The sequence below is a fragment of the Bufo bufo genome, chromosome 3 (assembly GCF_905171765.1).
Source record: "Bufo bufo chromosome 3, aBufBuf1.1, whole genome shotgun sequence".
Taxonomy (NCBI): domain Eukaryota; kingdom Metazoa; phylum Chordata; class Amphibia; order Anura; family Bufonidae; genus Bufo; species Bufo bufo.
Window position 1 is genome coordinate 485515307 of NC_053391.1, and position 19930 is coordinate 485535236.

General features: G+C 40.3%; 1 protein-coding gene across 1 annotated transcript in view; it reads left to right on the forward strand.

Annotated features, from left to right (window-relative positions):
• STK24 (serine/threonine kinase 24) overlaps nt 1–19930 on the forward strand; it is a 75719-nt gene that overhangs the window by 42244 nt on the left and 13545 nt on the right. Inside the window, exons 4-8 of the mRNA XM_040425286.1 lie at nt 379–487; nt 3831–3988; nt 6755–6940; nt 8864–9006; nt 9214–9337. Coding sequence (XP_040281220.1) covers nt 379–487; nt 3831–3988; nt 6755–6940; nt 8864–9006; nt 9214–9337 — 720 coding nt within the window. The remainder of the gene's footprint in view (nt 1–378; nt 488–3830; nt 3989–6754; nt 6941–8863; nt 9007–9213; nt 9338–19930) is intronic.

Below are 19930 nucleotides of genomic sequence, written 5' to 3' on the forward strand. Positions count from 1 at the left end.
AGATAACTGACATCTAGAATAGAAGGAATGAATGCAGCACGTGTATAAATAGACGTGCCGGGTAATTAAGCATTATCTGCTCAATGTTGCCGTAAGATGATTCTGGTCGAGAATTGTGCCGTATCATAGTGTTGTGCTGACCCAGTCGCTTATTGTAATGTGACTATAGGCCCTAATTGAAAGTAAATGGCAATTCACCAGTTGCTATAATTGGGCATAATTTATTTTACTTGTTAGTTGCTCCTTCTCATTTAATCTCGTCTGGTTCGCTATACATCCTAAGACACATTCTCCTCCTCTGGTTTTGGAGTGTTATATTTCAGGCTTTGTGCTGTTTTATGTATTGTAAAGTGCATGTATTGTATTGTTTGCCTACAGCTGGAACCCGGTCAAATGGATGAAACGCAAATTGCCACAATATTAAGGGAAATATTAAAAGGACTTGATTATTTACATTCGGAAAAGAAAATTCACAGAGACATTAAAGGTACCTAGGTCACCAAATGATTGTACCATTATACACTAGATGACTGGTGACTAATTTTCGTGGTCCTCATCCTGTCTACCTGCATTGTCACACTATTATAATAATAATAATTAATAATAATAATTTTTTTATGCAGCAGCATACACCACAATCAGCACAATAAATCAGAGGGTACATGTACAAAATGAGACATTACAGAGTAACCAACTAATCACTAATTCAGAAGATAGACGCGTAGGGTCCTACTTGCAAAGGCAATCCATGGGGAAATGGGGGTGACACAAAAGGTAGAAGCACTTATGTTGTACAGTGGGCAAGCAATAGCCAGTTACCAGACAGTATTTGGTACATATATCAAGATCAAATAGTCTAGTGACTTTTCACATACATATATTTACTACCTCACTGCATTTCTCTACATTTAGTATGGTGTCAAGTAAACTATAAACATGACACATATAACCTTTGTATTCAATCATCCAGTTTTAAGTGTTTATTAAACCTGTAATTGGTTGTATAACATAATGAGCTCCATAACCACAAAGAAAAAATCCTTAAAGTGTAACTGTCATTCTTTTTTTATTTTTGTATTGTGTAGGGGCAGTGATACTGACCATTTTTGTAATATACTTTAATCACTGAAATTGTACATTTCTATTAGAAAAACATCTCTAAAGTGGCCCATTTTGAGCCTTAGCAACGCTCCTCTGTCTTCTGCTTACATAACTGTGTAGACACTCTCAGCACTGATCGTGTTATGTAAACAGAGGAGCGTTGCTAAGGCTCAAAATGGGCCACTTTAGAGATGTTTTTCTAATAGAAATGTACAATTTCAGTGATTAAAGTATATTACAAAAATGGTCAGTATCACTGCACCTACACATTAAAAATAATATAATAATAAAAAGAATGACAGTTGCACTTCAACCCTGTCGAAATAACTACAAACTTCATTGTACTACCAGCCATGAAAAATTATTTAGAAAACCTTACTGATCCCCCACCTCTCCGTTTATGGCTCTTCCCAGGTTCTTCAACCTTTTCCTTCTCCCTTTTGACACTGCAGGCTAGCACTGTCTCCAGAGGTGACCCCCTATAGCCAATGATTGGCTGCAGTGGTCACATGGGCTGCAGCCAACGGGCTGCAATAATCATTCACAGTAGCAATCTTCACGGTAGTAATAAAAGAGGGCTCACCCCTTCTTCCCTCAGGGCACATCCTAATGTTGTAGATCCTGCCTGATGGTAGTTGGGTGCCCTTGGTATTGTGGGTTTGGTGGAGGTGCAAGGCAGGAGATATAGGTGCAATGGCCTGTGAATGGTGCTGGAGTCAGTAACCAAGCCCGTTATAGAAGATAAGTGTCTCTCTTTACTAAAATGCAGAATAGGAGTTGTAGCACATCCAATCGTATCACAACACAGTTCAAGACAATTCTAAGTGCAAATCTTCCCAGATAGCAATGTAAGAATATAGTCCAGGATGGGGCTTGTAGTACTGCTTCGCCTTATGTCTCTAAAGTCTCTCTCTGCAGAATCCAAGGCGGGCAATATTATTCTTGCAATAGTGGCTGTAATTCCCAGCGGGTAAAGGATTAAGATACGGTGGGCAAGACTGTGTCCAAGGGTGAAAGGTGTTTTAGCAATGTCACTGCAGTAAAGTCACTATCGGCCTTAGGCGCCATTGGCACAACCGTATTTTTGGTCTGCATCCGACCTGCATTGAGGCTGCAAAAAATGCAGACAACACACCCTGTGCTGTCCCTATCTGTATGTCCGTTCTGCAGTCCCGTAAAAAAGATAGAACATGTCCTAATGTCTGTTTTGCGGACAAAAATAGGCATGGTTACAATGGATCTTCAAAAAAAAATAAAAAAAAGGATGAAACATGGACGTCATCCGTATTTTATGCAGATCCACATTTTGCAGACTGCAAAATATATTCGGTCATGTGAATGCACTCTTAAAGGATAACTGTCATATTTCAATTTTTTTTTTGCTAAAGTGTAGGGCAAGTGATGGGTAACAATTTTGCAATAGACTTTTTTTTAGCCAAAACGTTTATTTTTGGTAGAAGACTGGGGCTGAAATGGCCCTTAGCAGCACTCTTCAAAAGAGCGTTGCTAAGGGCCATCCGTCTCCGATTAGAAAAGACGGGCTGTGCAGCCAGACGGTATGCTTCTGCCTCCCGTGCTTCCCTGGGAGACAGAAGTCTGGGCACAGGAGTCTTAGGAGTTAAAATTACATTTATATTCCCCCTTTCTATACAATCTAATGATCCGTTACATTCACTGACCTGCGATCCCTGTGATAATAATTCATGAAGCAGCCGCCGGCTCACTGGGCACAGTGCTTCTACTTCCGGCGGCTGATTCATGAATTATTATCACAGGGATCGCAGGTCGGTGAATGTAACGGAGCATTAGATTGCATAGAAAGAGGGAATATAAATGTAATTTTAACTCCTAAGACTCCTGTGCCCAGCCTTCTGTCTCCCAGGGAAGCACGGGAGGCAGAAGCATACCGTCTGGCTGCACAGCCCGTCTTTTCTAATCGGAGACGGATGGCCCTTAGCAACGCTCTTTTAAAGACTGCTGCTAAGGGCCATTTCAGCCCCAGTCTTCTACCAAAAATAAACGTTTTGGCTAAAAAAAAGTCTATTGCAAAATTGTTACCCTACACTTTAGCAAAAAAAATAAATAATAATGTGACCGTTATCCTTTAAACATCAAATACATTACTGACTGACTCCAGTGCTTGGCCAAGCAACTTCTGGACCTTCTAGTTTTTTTCTTTCTCTTGCTTTATGGAGTACTGTGACGTAAAGATGGTTTTCTCTCTCTCTAAATTTCTCAGAGATAGTGATTCTCTGGGATGAAGGCCTAGTTCTGTGAGAAGTGAGCACATATAGCTTCCTCTCACTTCCTTCACTAGAACACTACTGAACTAACTGATCTAGGGGCAGACCAAAGTCCATCTCCTTACTACCTACAGAAGCACAGTCAAGATTATTAACCTCAACTGATCCATACAGAGATATGCTGGCATATTACAAGGCATTATCATATTACATAACATTATGCAACGAAAACTGTTTGCATATAACCTATTCTGTGGTACTGGAAGCAGGGAGAAAAGAGACTTTTTGGGGGACCTGCAAAGTGTCAGGGGAATTAAAAAGGTGACTATTTCTTTATTTTAGAAGTTTCTAAGGAGTTTTTTTTTTTAAATACATTTTCCTGGCTGGACAACCTCTTTAATATATAAAAGTGCTATGTAGTGTACAGGGAAACGGCAGCTTTAAGACCCAGTATTTTTATGAAGAAATGCATTTTATTTGTTCCAGCGGCCAATGTGTTATTATCGGAGCATGGAGAGGTTAAATTGGCAGATTTTGGTGTAGCTGGTCAGCTAACTGATACGCAGATTAAGAGGAATACTTTTGTTGGCACACCATTCTGGATGGCACCAGAGGTCATAAAACAGTCGGCATATGATTTCAAGGTAAGGGGAAAGGGTTACTGTCCTTGTTTTTCTCGTGCCTAATGTTAATTAAAGATCACATGTAATATAATGAATAATGAATCACTGTCTGTACACAAAGAACTTGTGTTTCCCACTAAGGGTTGAGATACTTGTGTTCTGTGGCCAAGTCTTCATGAATATTGATGATGGGACACACAGGAACACAGCAAACCTGTAAAACAACTTCAGTAATGTGTAGGGCCCCATCGCAGGACTTGTTTTCCTGCCATTTAGATATTATTAAAGACCAGCCATTGTGTTCTGCAAGATTTCACATTCTTCACGCTTCAAGTGAGGGAAAGGCAACTCCTCTGGAGTATCAGAAACCTCAGTGCCCGTGTTTTATTCATGAATACTTCTGATATATTGTACACATTTTATTCATACTAATCCCAACACAACAGATGCTATGTTACTGTGCAGCACAGGATGCTTAGTTAGCTGCCTACTGAATATGGTTATTGCTTTTTAATATCCGGAAGTAAATAAATGTGATTTCTATAAGGACTGATGTGTGTATCAGCCGGTCTGACGTAAGGTTGACACACAGTATTTTTCTAAGGCCTGAGTCAGACATCTGTGTGCTATCTGGACCCATTAAAGTAAATGATGCAATTTACACGTCAGCAGCAATCACCTTTCTTGTCCTCTTCCATCTGATAGTCATTCATTTAAATTAATGGGTCTTAACTTGGGCGGACTGGCCATAGACCGCACAAGGAAATTTCCCGGTGGGCTAATGCCCAGGGGGCCGCCAAAGCCCTCATCTTAGTCGCCAGCCAGTTACATAAAAGTCTGATGGTCTTGGCATTAATTAATGTAGGAGCATCAGGCACTTGCCCAGCGGTTGCGGGTGCCCTTCTGAATTCAACTGTATTGCAGTCTTCGGAACGATGATACGGTTTCATACTGTGGCGCGGGTGGCAGTGTTTTGTGATGCACTGTGGTATTTGGTTCTGCTGAGGCAGGATATTGTGCTACACTGTGCTATTTGGTTCTGCTGTGGTGGTATTGCTGGTCCTGTTTACCTCTGTTATGCCACTTTCTGTCAATTTGGACCCGCCTAGAACATGGGGCCAGGGCCACTTTAAGTTCCCAGCTGCCCCTGGGTCTTAATACAAACAGACACACCTCTACATAATTGGCCAGATATGTTAGTGTTTTGGCCATCTGAATCCAGCCTAAGGGTACTTTCCGGTGAGCGTCTCCAGTGAGGAAAACGCACTACGTGTAAGAGTGTGATTTCCGGTAATGGACACTGCTCGTTTCACAGGACTGCATGGCATTATAATGATTTATAATTCTGTGTGTCTCTGCCCGACCTTGCATCTACTGAATTGTACTTACATAATGCTGTCAGTATAATACAGTAGATTTATGGCTGGGCAGAGACACACAGCATTATAAATCATTGTAATGCTGTGTGGTCCAGTGAAAGGAGCAGTGTTCATAACAGGAGCTTGCGCTCCCACACAGAGTGTTTTCCGCACAGGACACGCTTGTCTGAAAGTGCCCTAAGGGTACTTCCATACTTGCTGGGAATGCAGCAGTAAACCTGTACCATATTGCGCAGAATTTGATACAGATTTGCTGCTGCCAATTTTCCTTTAGATTTCACAGTAAGGGGGAAAAAAACAAAATTTTTAAATCCACGCTTGCAGAGGGTGATGATTTGTGCGTAATCCACTGCAAAATCGGAAACTGTTGGATTTTGTAGTGAATTTGGATTTCCCCATTGAGTTTATTGTGGAAAATCTGCGACCTATCCATGATAGAAAATGACATTCTGCAGATGTAAAAATTTGCACTGCAGGTCAATTCCTGCAAATTTCCACTTAATGTGGATTTCTTAAAATCTAATCCACATGGCTTGTACTGTAATGCACTGCAAATCAGTGATACAGTCCTAACCTCAATATCTGAGGAAAGGGATTTAGGGGTTATTATTTCGGAAAACTTAAAGGTAAGCAAACAATGTCCTAGAGCAGCAGGAAATGCTAGCAGAATGCTTGGGTGTATAGGGAGAGGCATTACCAGTAGAAAGAGGGAGGTGCACAGAGCACTAGTGAGACCTAATTTGGAGTATTGTGCGCAGTACTGGAGACCATATCTCCAGAAGGATATTGATACTTTGGAGAGAGTTCAGAGAAGAGCTACTAAACTAGTACATGGATTGCAGAATAAAACTTACCAGGAAAGATTAAAGGACCTTAACATGTATAGCTTGGAAGAAAGACGAGACAGACGGGATATGATAGAAACTTTTAAATACATAAAGGGAATCGACAAGGTAAAAGAGGAGAGAATATTTAAAAGAAGAAAAACTGCTACAAGAGGACATAGTTTTAAATTAGAGGGGCAAAGGTTTAAAAGTAATATCAGGAAGTATTACTTTACTGAGAGAGTAGTGAATGCATGGAATAGCCTTCCTGCAGAAGTGGTAGCTGCAAATACAGTGAAGGAGTTTAGGCATGCATGGGATAGGCATAAGGCCATCCTTCATGTAAGATCGGGCCAGGGGCTATCCATAGTACTCAGTATATTGGGCAGACTAGATGGGCCAAATGGTTCTTATCTGCCGATACATTCTATGTTTCTATGTTTTCTGTCCACAAATCTCCACAGAGAATATTGTGTTCCAATAGTTCTCATAACGTAAATTTCTGCATGAAGAAGTATTAAACACAATGTTGGCTTCCTCTAGTTAGTGAACATATAATTATTATCCCTCCCTTTTTTTTATAGGCTGATATCTGGTCGCTAGGCATAACTGCTATAGAGCTTGCTAAAGGGGAACCCCCTCATTCTGAATTACATCCTATGAAAGTGCTTTTCCACATTCCCAAAAGCAACGCACCTACACTTGAAGGAAACTACAGCAAGCTCCTCAAAGAATTTGTAGAAGCCTGCCTAAACAAAGAGCCCAGCTTTGTAAGTCTTGAAAATATAGATGTATTGTTGGACTTTTCCACACACGTATTTAGTATGTTGCTTGTAATGTTGAATTACGATGCATTCGGTCTGAATACTTATGTCCATGCAATATTTTAGTTTTACTTTTTTTTTTAAATAAATTTGCAAAGATTTCTAAGATTCTGTTTTCATTTTCTCATTATGGGCTTTTGAGTGCAGAATGTTGGGCGAAAACTAACACAAGGCCGCATTATAACAAAATGTGAAAATAGTGAAAGGGTCTGTAGACTTTCCGAATGCACTGTAGCTACCATAACTACCGTACTTTTTGTCCTTTCTCCCGACTTGAAATGGTTGTTCTGCTTATCATTTACTGTATTAAAATTCATTGCACATAACCAGATACATGATTTAAATTTTTATCTATTTATCCAAATAGTATCCAAATAGAATGAAATAAATGTCAAAGGCAATGATGCCAGTGAAGCCACTTTCAATGTACCAGACCGACTTCTCTGTCTGTAAAGATTTTCCCTAGTTGGGATCATGTCTTATATATTTCAGGCCTCACGGTACATGTTTCTTGATAATTACTATCGGCCATATGCTAGTATCAGTTCTACTGAACAAACTTTGACTGTTCTGTTTCTGTGATGCAAAAGTGGGAACAGGTGTAGACATGGCGGTTGCATTTGCTTGACGTTAACTTGCCATTTTGTTTTTTTATTTAAAGTAAATCTTTTAATATCTCTAGGTAAATTGTACATAATTAAGAAATTACTTCTGATGTATTAATGTATGGCCATTTTTACATTTTCTAACTGCTCTTGCCACTCCACTTAAAAATAAGAGAAATCTGAATAATATCTAACAGATTATAAGTCAGAGGATCCAGCAAGATCCTTTACACAATGGATATGACATAACTGGCTCTGGTAATAAAAAGGAGCACACGAACCTAGTGTAACCAGAGCCTTTCACAAATCTTAGACACAGCTAAGGCCTATTTGCCATGTTTTATGAGAACAGACATCTAGGTCTCATAGACAATGACAGGCTTTCATGATCAGGCCTGCACATGGCTGTTTTTATAACTTTTGCAGATCTTGAATGGAGGGGCAGCATGCGTGCTATACCTTCTTACTGCAGCCATGGCCTGGTGCTCCGACCCCCACTGATATCACCTACCCAGTGGATAGACGATGAATGTTTGTAGATGGAATACCCCTATCAGAAATGATAAAGGTTAAAGGGAACCTGTCACCTGGATTTTGTGTATAGAGCTGAGGACATTGGTTTCTAGATGGCCGCTAGCACATCCGCAATACCTAGTCCCTATAGCTCTGTGTGCTTTTATTGTGTAAAAAAACCGATTTGATACATATGCAAATTTACCTGAGATGAGTCCTGTCCTTGAGATGAGTCAAATCGGTTTTTTTACACAATAAAAGCACACAGAGCTATGGGGACTGGGTATTGCGGATGTGCTAGCGGCCATCTAGCAACCCATGTCCTCAGCTCTATACACAAAATCCCAGTGACAGGTTCCATTTTAATGATGCTGGTGAATGAGTGTCGTTTATTCTTATTATGGTGGCTCCTGTCATCCTGTTCAGCCACTGATGAACAGAAAGTGACACAGTCTTGAGGCAAACCATTGTGGCATCCCATATATATATTTTTTAAATCTCATTCATTATTAAGGCTGAGTTCACACTTGATCAGTTATTTCCATTATTGTGAGCCAACACCAGGTATACCGTAAGTCAAAAGCACAAAACGGTTGCAGATTTTTCCATTATACTTGATCTTTGAGTAGGCTTCAGTACGGGTTTTGACTCACAATAACTGCTGGAAATAACTGACCCAATCACTGAAGTTTGAACTGGGCCTAAGTAATAAACTTATACCAATTCTGATTTTCATTTCATTTTTCTTTAGAGACCAACAGCAAAGGAACTTCTGAAGCACAAATTTATTGTACGTCATGCCAAAAAGACCTCCTATTTAACAGATCTAATTGATAGGTACAAGCGGTGGAAGTTGGAGCAAGGTCATGAGGATTCCAGTTCGGATTCAGATGGGTAAGTACATAGAAATGAAAATGAGTACAAAAAGTCTGCTAGCCTTCTTATCTGAGTGTGGGGACTTAAATCTGTGTATATTTGTTGATGTGTGTTTTAGTGGTTGGAAATCCCCCCCCCCCCCCCCCCCCCCCCCCATGTTCTCTAGTCTAAATATGTTGATATTTCTATTGCTAAATCTTATCAGATTTTTTATTTTTTTTAAAGGGAGGATGAAGGTCAAGCTTCAGGTGGAACTGATAAAGGCCCCTGGTACTTTACAATGGAGGCGGCAGATCTGAAGAAGATGAATAATGGTGCAGCACAACTTGAGGAGTTGGAGGAAAATGAGGTTTGTCACCATTAAACAGATCTGCTTAAAGGGAATGTATCACATATCACACACAAGCTTAGAGAATGTGTAGAGGTATGCTTTACAGCAGCTACGTGAACCATAGAAACTTGCACTTTGGAGATGACTCTTCTATGGGAGAGTGTACTAGGCATGCTCCGTGACCTGTGTAATGGTTCTTGACTTTAAATCCTTACTGCGACTAGAATATTAGGCTTAGAGCTTAGATACTGGTACTAGTCTTAGCTTTCAAGTTATACCAGGGTCAGTGTTCTAGTGAACTAGTGTTTTAACCTTAGATCAGTAAGGCTAGCTTCACACTATGGGGGGAATTTATCATCAGGGGAATATTTTGTCAGTTTTGCTTGAGTCTGCGATGGAGTACTTTATGCCACATTTATTAAATGTCACATCGGGTTTGATAAATTTGTCTTATCCTTAAACCTAACAGTTTTGTCTAGAAAAGCCACTCCAGTTTTACTACTCCACTCTCCCATTGGAATGAGATGGCAACTTTTTTGCGACTTTTTAAAGAGTCTCAGTGATAAATCTGGAGTGAGACTCATTAACATAGCTAACCACCACACTTGCTTGCGACTTTTGAAGCCAGTATTCTGGAGAGATAGTGTGATTAATTCCTCCAATCGTTTTTTGTGGTATTTTTCATGATTTTTGCAGCCTTTTATGCCGGTGGGTTTTATGGGGAAAAAAAGCAGCCTCCAGATGTTAGCTGTAAGGCTGTGGGAATGAAGTAATTCAGTACATCCTTTTTTTTTTTTTTTTTTTTTTTAGTAGTGTGTTTCGTCACTTCCTGGGTTCATCCTTTTTTTTTTTTTTTTAATTACAGCACGTTCTGGGTGAGACTTGAAAAAAAATGCATTTCAAAAAAGTCTGACCAAAAATCGACAAAAAGCGTTTGTAAAAAAATTGTGAATTTCATGGTATTTTTTTTTTTTACAAGAACCACGAAAAGGTTTTAGGTGCAGTATTTGTGATGCTGGTTTGAAGTCGGTAGCAAAAAGAAACGTTTTTTGTTTGTGTGTGTTTAAGGGTACTTTCACACTAGCGTTTTTCTTTTCCGGCACTGGGTTCCGTCAAAAGGGCTAAATGCCGGAAAAGAACTGATCAGGTATATCCCCATGCATTCTGAATGGAGAGTAATTCGTTCAGGATGCATAAGGATGTCTTCCGTTCAGTCATTTTGACTAATCAGGCAAAAGAGAAAACCGTAGCATGCTACGGTTTTATCTTCGGTGAAAAAAACTGAAGACTTGCTTAAATGCCAGCATTTTATTTCACTAGGAATGTGTTAGTGCATTCAAAATACCGGAATGCCGGATCCAACCGTACCGAAAAAAAAAGGTGAAAAAAATAAATGCCGGATGACGCCGGAAAGACTGTTTCGGCATTTCAATGCATTTTTTTGACTGATCAGGATCCTTGTTGGCATACGTTTTGCCGGATCCGGCAGGCAGTTCCAGCGACGGAACTGCTTGCCGGATTACTCTGCCGCAAGTGTGAAAGTTGCCTAAGGGAGGCATGTGAGAGTGGAAGCTGCAAGGGACATTAGCAAAAAGGTCATAGCCAAGTGGGATGGGATACAGGGTCTCATAGTATTAGGCTACTTTCAGACTCGTGTTTTGGCTTTCCGTATGTGAGATCCGTTCAGGGCTCTCACAAGCGGTCCAAAACTGATCAGTTTTGCCCTAATGCATTCTGAATGGAAAAGGATCGGCTCAGAATGCATCAGTTTGCCTCCGATCAGTCTCCATTCCGCTCTGGAGGCAAACACCAAAACGCTGCCTGCTTGATGAAACTGAGCCAAACGTTTTCTCTGACACGATCTTGCACAATAGAAGACTGATCCGTCACCCATTGACTTTCAATGGAGTTCATGACGGATCCGTCTTGGCTATGTTACAGATAATACAAACGGAGCCGTTCATGACGGATGCATGTGGTTGTATTATTGTAACGGATGCGTTTTTGCAGATCCATGACGGATCCGCCCAAAACGCGAGTGTAAAAGTAGCCTTACCCATCAGGTAGGATATGTGCTGTGCTGTCTGGTTGTCACATTTAGTTGGTGGGGATATATATATTTTTTTCTACTGAAGGGATCAGAAGTTGGCCAGTTGTGCATATAATTACTTATTGCACCTAATTAGGACACTAATGCAGATTTTTGGTCTATTGGGTCTGGTGAATATGTGAAGCTATGTGCACAGATATAAGTAGCATGTATGGACTCTATACATCTTGCATGGAATTTTCTGTGTGTGTGTATATGTATGTATGTATGTATGTATATATATATATACAGTACAGACCAAAAGTTTGGACACACCTTCTCATTCAAAGAGTTTTCTTTATTTTCATGACTATGAAAATTGTAGATTCACACTGAAGGCTTCAAAACTATGAACTAACACATGTGGAATTATATACATAACAAACAAGTGTGAAACAACTGAAAATATGTAATATTCTAGGTTCTTCAAAGTAGCCACCTTTTGCTTTGATTACTGCTTTGCACACTCTTGAAGCTCATCAAGAGAATGCCAAGAGTGTGCAAAGCAGTAATCAAAGCAAAAGGTGGCTACTTTGAAGAACCTAGAATATGACATATTTTCAGTTGTTTCACACTTGTTTGTTATGTATATAATTCCACATGTGTTAATTCATAGTTTTGATGCCTTAATAGTCATGAAAATAAAGAAAACTCTTTGAATGAGAAGGTGTCCAAACTTTTGGTCTGTACTGTGTATATATATATATATATATATATATATATATATATATATATATATATACACAGTTGCAAGAAAAAGTATGTGAACCCTTTGGAATGATATGGACTTCTGCACAAATTGGTCATAAAATGTGATCTGATCTTCATCTAAGTCACAACAATAGACAATCACAGTCTGCTTAAACTAATGTTTTTATTAAACTACCATGTTTTTATTGAACACACCATGTAAACATTCACAGTGCAGGTGGAAAAAGTATGTGAACCCCTAGACTAATGACATCTCAAAGAGCTAATTGGAGTGAGGTGTCAGCCAACTGGAGTCCAATCAATGAGATGAAATTGGAGGTGTTGGTTACAGCTGTCCTGCCCTATAAAAAACACACACCAGTTCTGGGTTTACTTTTCACAAGAAGCATTACCTGATGTGAATCATGCCTCGCACAAAAGAGCTCTCAGAAGACCTACGATTAAGAATTGTTGACTTGCATAAAGCTGGAAAGGGTTATAAAAGTATCTCCAAAAGCCTTGCTGTTCATCAGTCCACAGTAGGACAAATTGTCTATAAATGGAGAAAGTTCAGCAGTGCTGCTACTCTCCCTAGGAGTGGCCGTCCTGTAAAGATGACTGCAAGAGAACAGCGCAGACTGCTCAATGAGATGAAGAAGAATCCTAGAGTGTCAGCTAAAGACTTACAAAAGTCTCTGGCATATGCTAACATCCCTGTTAGCGAATCTACGATACTTAAAACACTAAACAAGAATGGATTTCATGAGAGGATACCAAAGAGGAAGCCACTGCTGTCCAAAAAATACATTGCTGCATGCTTACAGTTTGCACAACAGCACCTGGATGTTCCACAGCAGTACTGGCAAAATATTCTGTGGACAGATGAAACCAAAGTTGAGTTGTTTGGAAGAAACGCACAACACTATGTGTGGAGAAAAAGAGGAACAGCACACTAACATCAAAACCTCATCCCAACTGTGAAGTATGGTGGTGGGGGCATCATGGTTTGGGGCTGCTTTGCTGCATCAGGGCCTGGAAGGATTGCTATCATCGAAGTAAAGTAAAAAAAAAATCCTAAGTTTATCAAGACATTTTGCAGGAGAACTTAAGGCCATCTGTTCACCAGCTGAAGCTCAACAGAATATTGGTGTTGCAACAGGACAACGACCCAAAGCATAGAAGTAAATCAACAACAGAATGGCTTAAACAGAAGAAAATACGCCTTCTGGAGTGGCCCAGTCAGAGTCCTGACCTCAACCCGATTGAGATGCTGTGGCATGACCTCAAAAAAAGCGATTCACACCAGACCTCCCAAGAATATTGCTGAACTGAAACGGTTTTGTAAAGAGGAATGGTCAAGAATTACTCCTGACCGTTGTGCACGTCTGATCTGCAACTACAGGAAACGTTTGGTTCAAGGTATTTCTGCCAAAGGAGGTTCAACAAGTTATTAAATCCAAGGGTTCACATACTTTTTCCACCTGCACTGTGAATGTTTACATGGTGTGTTCAAACATGGTAACATTTAATTGTTTGTGTGTTATTAGTTTAAGCAGACTGTGATTGTCTATTGTTGTGACTTAGATGAAGATCAGATCACATTTTATGACCAATTTGTGCAGAAATCCATATCATTCCAAAGGGTTCACATACTTTTTCTTGAAACTGTGTGTGTGTGTGTATATCGTATTTTTTTGCCCTATAAGATGCACCGGCCCATAAGACGCACCTAGGTTTTTGAGGAGGAAAATAAGAAAAAAAAAAATTTTTAACCAAAAGGTGTGCTTTTGGTGGATTTTGAACTAATGGTGGTCTGTGCATGACACTATTATGGGGGATCTGAGGATGACGCACTGTTATGGGGGGATCTGTGGATGGCACTGCTATATATGTCACCCACAGATCCCCCACCCCATAACAGTGCCATCCACATATCCCCCACCCCATAATAGTGGCATCCACAGATGCCCTAATATACCATAGCTAAACCTGTGGGAGGGGGAGGGAGGAGGGGATGGTGTCATGCAAATGCGGCGGGGCCGGTGCGGTCACTTTTCTCCGGCCCCGCCGCTCACTCACTGCTTTATTGCTTAAACCTTTTATAATAATAACTTTGACGTTCCGATCCCCAGCCCCATCTGTACTACCGTACTTACTAAATGTCCTGTAGCAGGCAGAGCAGGGCGGGCGGCCGGTCGTAACTCTGACGTCACGTGCCTGCTCCGCCTACTTTATGAATGAACGGCCGACCACCCGCCCTGCTCTGCCTGCTACAGGACATTTAGTAAGTACGGTAGTACAGATGGGGCTAGGGATCGGAACGTCAATTAAAGTTATTATTATAAAAGGTTTAAGCAATAAAGCAATGAGTGAGCGGCGGGGCCGGAGTACAGTGACCGCACCGCCCCGCCGCATTTGCATGACACTGGCCCTCCCTCCCTCCAGCTGATACATCGCAGACTGCGATGTAAAATGGCAGCATTCACCCCTTAAGACGCAGGGGCATTTCCCCCCCACTTATGGGGGAGGGGGGGGAAAGTGCGTCTTATGGGTATGTGTGTATATATATATATATATATATATATATATATAATAAATAATAAATAAATCGGACTGCACTCCAGTTCAATCTTCAGTGAAAAAAGGATTTATTCACCCATAGGTGGCACAAGCGACGTTTCGGCTCACATATGAGCCTTTCTCAAGCATTGGTAAGATGTGAACAAGTTACATATAAAGGTGTGTCAATCATAACACTTAGTGCTACAACTTAATTGATACTTAAAGACATATCTGCAGAAAAAATATTACAATTAAAACAACGTACTGCCAATTCGATGTGATTGATAAAGTGACAAATACAGTGAGTGCATAGTGCATCAAAAGTACATATGAATTCATCCAAATCCATAACTGTTCTCAGCTGTATTCTACTCAAAACGTGATGATTACATGAATCATAATGATACACGTGTAGGAGGAGGAAACCAGTTAATTGATACCTGGGATAGTGCTGGCGACCACGCAGACCATCGCGCTGTCCTTGTAATATCTTTGCGCATGTCCCGACAAGCTATTGCGTCATACTCCAGCGCCCTCCATGGGACGCACGTGCGTAGCCAGGTCACATATCAGTGACGTAGGCGGCGGACACTGCGATAACCCACAGCATCCTGTGTATCTATCTAGGAAGGAAGCGCATGCGCATAGTTTGTCCCCGATATACTGACCGCCATATTGGATAAGGAAACATTGCCCTATTATTAATATATACTATATAAGCTGCCGTTTTTCGTTCCACATTAAGTCACTCCGGGTCAGTCCCATATATCCGCAGGTTGGAAGAGTCTCCACCCTTTCCAAGTAGGAGGCTCAATTCCAATCGTTACCCCAGTTCTGTGAGCACGTCAGTGCCATCAGTGCTGTGGGTCCCAAACCTGCTAAAGTACGTGACTAAGAGGGATTCTCCTCATCATCATGTATCAGAACGTTACCTATTAATAGGTCGGCACTAAAGAGTACAAGCATAAATTCCATCCTATTTCAAGATTGGGAAAAGGGGGGACAAATTACGAAACTATTCTCTATTCTACGCCTTCGGGACATGTGCAAGCACCACAAGAAAACAATATATAAAAAAAGAGAGAGAAAAATATTTTTTAACGTAGGCCTCTCATCCACTGTCCAGGTCCATCAATTTTGCAAGATACCTTCTCCAAAAGTATAGGTGTGTCTGAAATAATTAAATAAAAAATTATCAGTGATACATATAATTTATTTCACTTTTTTTTTTTCATTTTTTAGTTACTAATTTAAAAAAAAATATATTATTGCCAATGAATCCGTCTACTGCAAGTGAATTACTTAACGCACAACCAAAGCATAAACACAGCACAAACTACCCCACTCACATCCAACCAACATATCTATAGTCAATATTAAGTCCATTGGGGTGCAGACTGTTTAAGGTCTGTATCCAATACATTTCTCTTTTTTTAAGTAGGGATATCCGATCCCCACCTCTCCGTGGCATATGCACCTGATCAATAATCCAGCACCTAAGATCTTTTTCACTATGCTTTTTTAAGCTAAAATGCCTGGGAACTGGAAGATCTGTGTGTCCCTTTCTGATAGTATAACGGTGGTTATTCAATCTGGTCTTTAGGTCGGTGGAGGTCTCCCCCACATAAAGAAATTGACATGGGCATGATAAAATGTATATGACATGCGAGGAGTCACATGTCAAATGAAACTTGATAGGATATGTCTGTCCTGTCCCAGGGTGTGTGAATACCCTCGACCTACATATTACGCAGCAGTTGACACAATGGAGGCATGGAAAACATCCAGTGCCCAATGGTGCCAACGTTGTTTGTCTGGAAACTGATTTGGGTCCCACGTCAGCTCTCCCTAGCTGATCTCGAATGTTCTTACACCTACGATAGGCACATAGCTGTAATGCCCCAAATTCTGGTACTGTCCTCCGGCAACATCTTAGTATTGCCCAATGTTTCTTCAATATTTTATTAATAGCGCTGCTATGCTCTGAATAGGTGGACACAAACGTAATTCTACTATGATCCTTTCTCTTTTTATTGCCCAGCAACAGGGTATCCCTGTCTACCGCTAACTCTTTCAACTTTTGTGCCTCAAGCAGTGTATTGTAGTGTAAATTTGTAGTGTAAATTTGGTAATCATGCCATCCACTGTTTTCTCAAAAGTATCATTAGCTGCCACAATCCTCCTAGCCCTTAAAAATAGGCAAGTGCTTTACCATACTCCTGGGGTGACAGCTTTCATATCTTAACATCATGTTTTTATCGGTGGGTTTTGTATACAGTTCGGTAGACAGAACCCCATTTGACACAATTACATTAGTGTCCAAAAACTGAGCGGCAGTATCCGAATAAGTGACGGTGAACTGTAGTTCATCGTCCACTCCATTCAGATATCTGTGGAAGTCCTTCAGTTGTTGTTCGGTCCCAGTCCAGATGAGGAAGATGTCGTCTATATACCTCCACCACCCCAGTATATACTGGGCATGGTGGGAGTCATAGACGACACCCTCCTCAAACTGGCACATATATAGGTTGGGGCCACATTGGACCCCATCGCCACGCCCCGCTTCTGGACATAGTATGTTCAAGTACAATCGTGAGTAACTCAATGATAAAAGAGCAAGCTTCGGGTGTCAATGATGACATATCCAACATGTTTTTAACTGCAGAAATACCTTTAATATGGTCAATTGAAGTGTAGAGGGATATGACATCAAAAGAGACCAGAATAATCTTGGCTCGGTTTTGTTAAGAAATCCGATGTGTCTCTAATATAGGACTGACCACCAGTAGAAAAGACACGCAGCACCTTATCAAGAAAGATTGCCACGTGGCCAAATACCGAGTCAGTGCCCGAAACAATGGGGCGCCCTGGTGGGTCCACCATTGTTTTGTGGACCTTTTGGTAATACATAAATTACCGGCGTGATAGGGTGAGATACCATCAAGTGTTCTTTGAGCCCCTCATCTATAATACCTGCCCTCAGGGCCCCAGAAACACATTCCTCAATCATCCGTATAATGCAGAATTTTGGATCGTGTGCTAACGGATTATACACTTTGATATCACTCAACTGCCTTAAAATTTCTTTCACATATTTAACAGTGTCCATCACCACAACAGCATCGCCTTTGTCGGCGGGTTTTACCGTCAAATCACTATCCCTTTTAAGCTCATTTAACGCATACACCTCTGTTGCAGTGAGATTGGGATACCTGAAGCCCCCCGGCCGTGAAAGAGACTTCAACTCCCCAATCTCTGTTTTAACTGCCGAGATGTAGGCCTCAATGGCTGGTTCATTAACCACCGGTTGGAAGCAGCTTCTGTTGGACAAATTAAACATCTTGCAATTGAACTCACTAGATCTTTTTATCTGTTCACCACTTGTTCCCTGGAACCATAACTTTAACTTAAGGGAACGGAAAAAGTTACTCAAATCGGACTCCACATCCTGCCAATTCACTTGTGTATTGGGGCAAAAGGATAGTCCTTTAGATAAAACCATTACCTATGCAGGGGTCAATATTTTCGAAGATAAATTGATGACTGTGTTTTTTGTTGTGTCTGTGTTTTCATATTGCGCGTTTTTGCGGTACGTTCTGTATCTGCAGCCGCCTCTCCTGGTTCGCTTCTCTTTGTTGTATTTGAGTCCATTTTGTTCCCTAAAAAAGCCTCCGAATCGCCTTTATATGATTGAACTGGAGTGCAGTCCGATTTCTTTATTCCGTATTAGTAAGCACCAGTTACCATACTCGGGCAGTGCACCCTCTCTACTTAGTTTTTTTGGTTTGGTGGTGCTGCCGGTAATTTTTTTCCATATATATCTATCTCTATCTCGTGTATAGATATGTGGTCAGTTATACATTATGGTCACTGTGTGTCAGGTACATGAGGTAGTGGTCACTGTAACTGTCTGAAGTATTATACATGAGTGAGCAATGAGTAAAAACGGCATGGGTGGGGGGCAAATGAAAAGAAAAGTGGAGGACCTCCTCTTACCACTGTATTCCAGTCTGTATGGATCAATGCAGAGCTGATTGTGAACTTCTAATACTTGCTATTAGGGGTTGTAAATGACTTGATGATGTCATCACAGGTCCTGGCAGATGTACCTTACAAATTTGGGAACTACACCATTTTTGGTGCATTTCCTTTGCTAGATCCTGCAGGACCTGTGATGTTGAAGATGATGTCATCACAGGTCCTGACAGATGCACTGTTCTAACCTGGGAACTACACTTTACATTGTGCAGTTCCCTTACAGGACCTGTGATGACATTATCAGAGGTCCTTTAGCTTTAGGAAGATAGACGGGAGCAATTAGGGGACGGGGCCTCTCCTCCACTGCGGCCCCCCCTCCTCACGGGCCCCATAGCAGCTGCATGGTCTGCCTATATTAGTGGTTACAATTTATTGCAAAACTGCGTGAACCCATAATTGTAAAGTGCTGGATAGTATTTTCACAGTAATTTCAGAAAATACATGCTGTATAATATGATTTTTTTGATTTATATAATCCAAGTTTTATTTATGTATAGGATATGGGCGAAAATAATTCTGTCTAACTTTCTACAGATACATCTCGCTTAAGGACATTGAATATTTATGTCACATTTTATTTTTATTTTTTCCATGCTCATTTAAAAAAAAACAAAAAAAAAACTTAGAGATATACTTAATTAGATTTTTACAAACCTATCTAACATCATATAAGGTGAGATTTATCAAAACTGGCATTTCCTACTTGAGTTAGATGTGCCTAATTTATTAAGTTGCGAATGAGTTTTAAGAAAATTGCTGGCACTAGTATTTTCTTGAACAGCCTAATATTCATTTTACTTTCTGTAAAGGATTAGCTCAAACTGGATACATTTTTAGTTTGTTGATTTGGAACTGTTTAAATTCTTTCTTTATTCAAGTTTTTCAAGTTCAAAAAGCAACATTCTTTTTTACAATGAAATAATAATGCAGATCAATGTCACATACAAAAAATTCATATACATAGCATTAAATGTCATGTCATGTATTAAAATAAGATTATACAATAATCAAGTGTTAATGTAGAAAAAATCGAACTCTGAAAAGTTGTTAAACCTATAACAGTTGTCGCTGGGACGACAGGTAATCAAATAGCAAATTAGGACCGAAGTCTTTATTAATAACACAATAAAATGCTTGCTATTTGTTATGCACCTATTCCACTACAGTTTCCTAATATTGTTAATTTGGAACTGAATGTGTAGTATTTCCAGTACATTTTCATTTATGGAAAT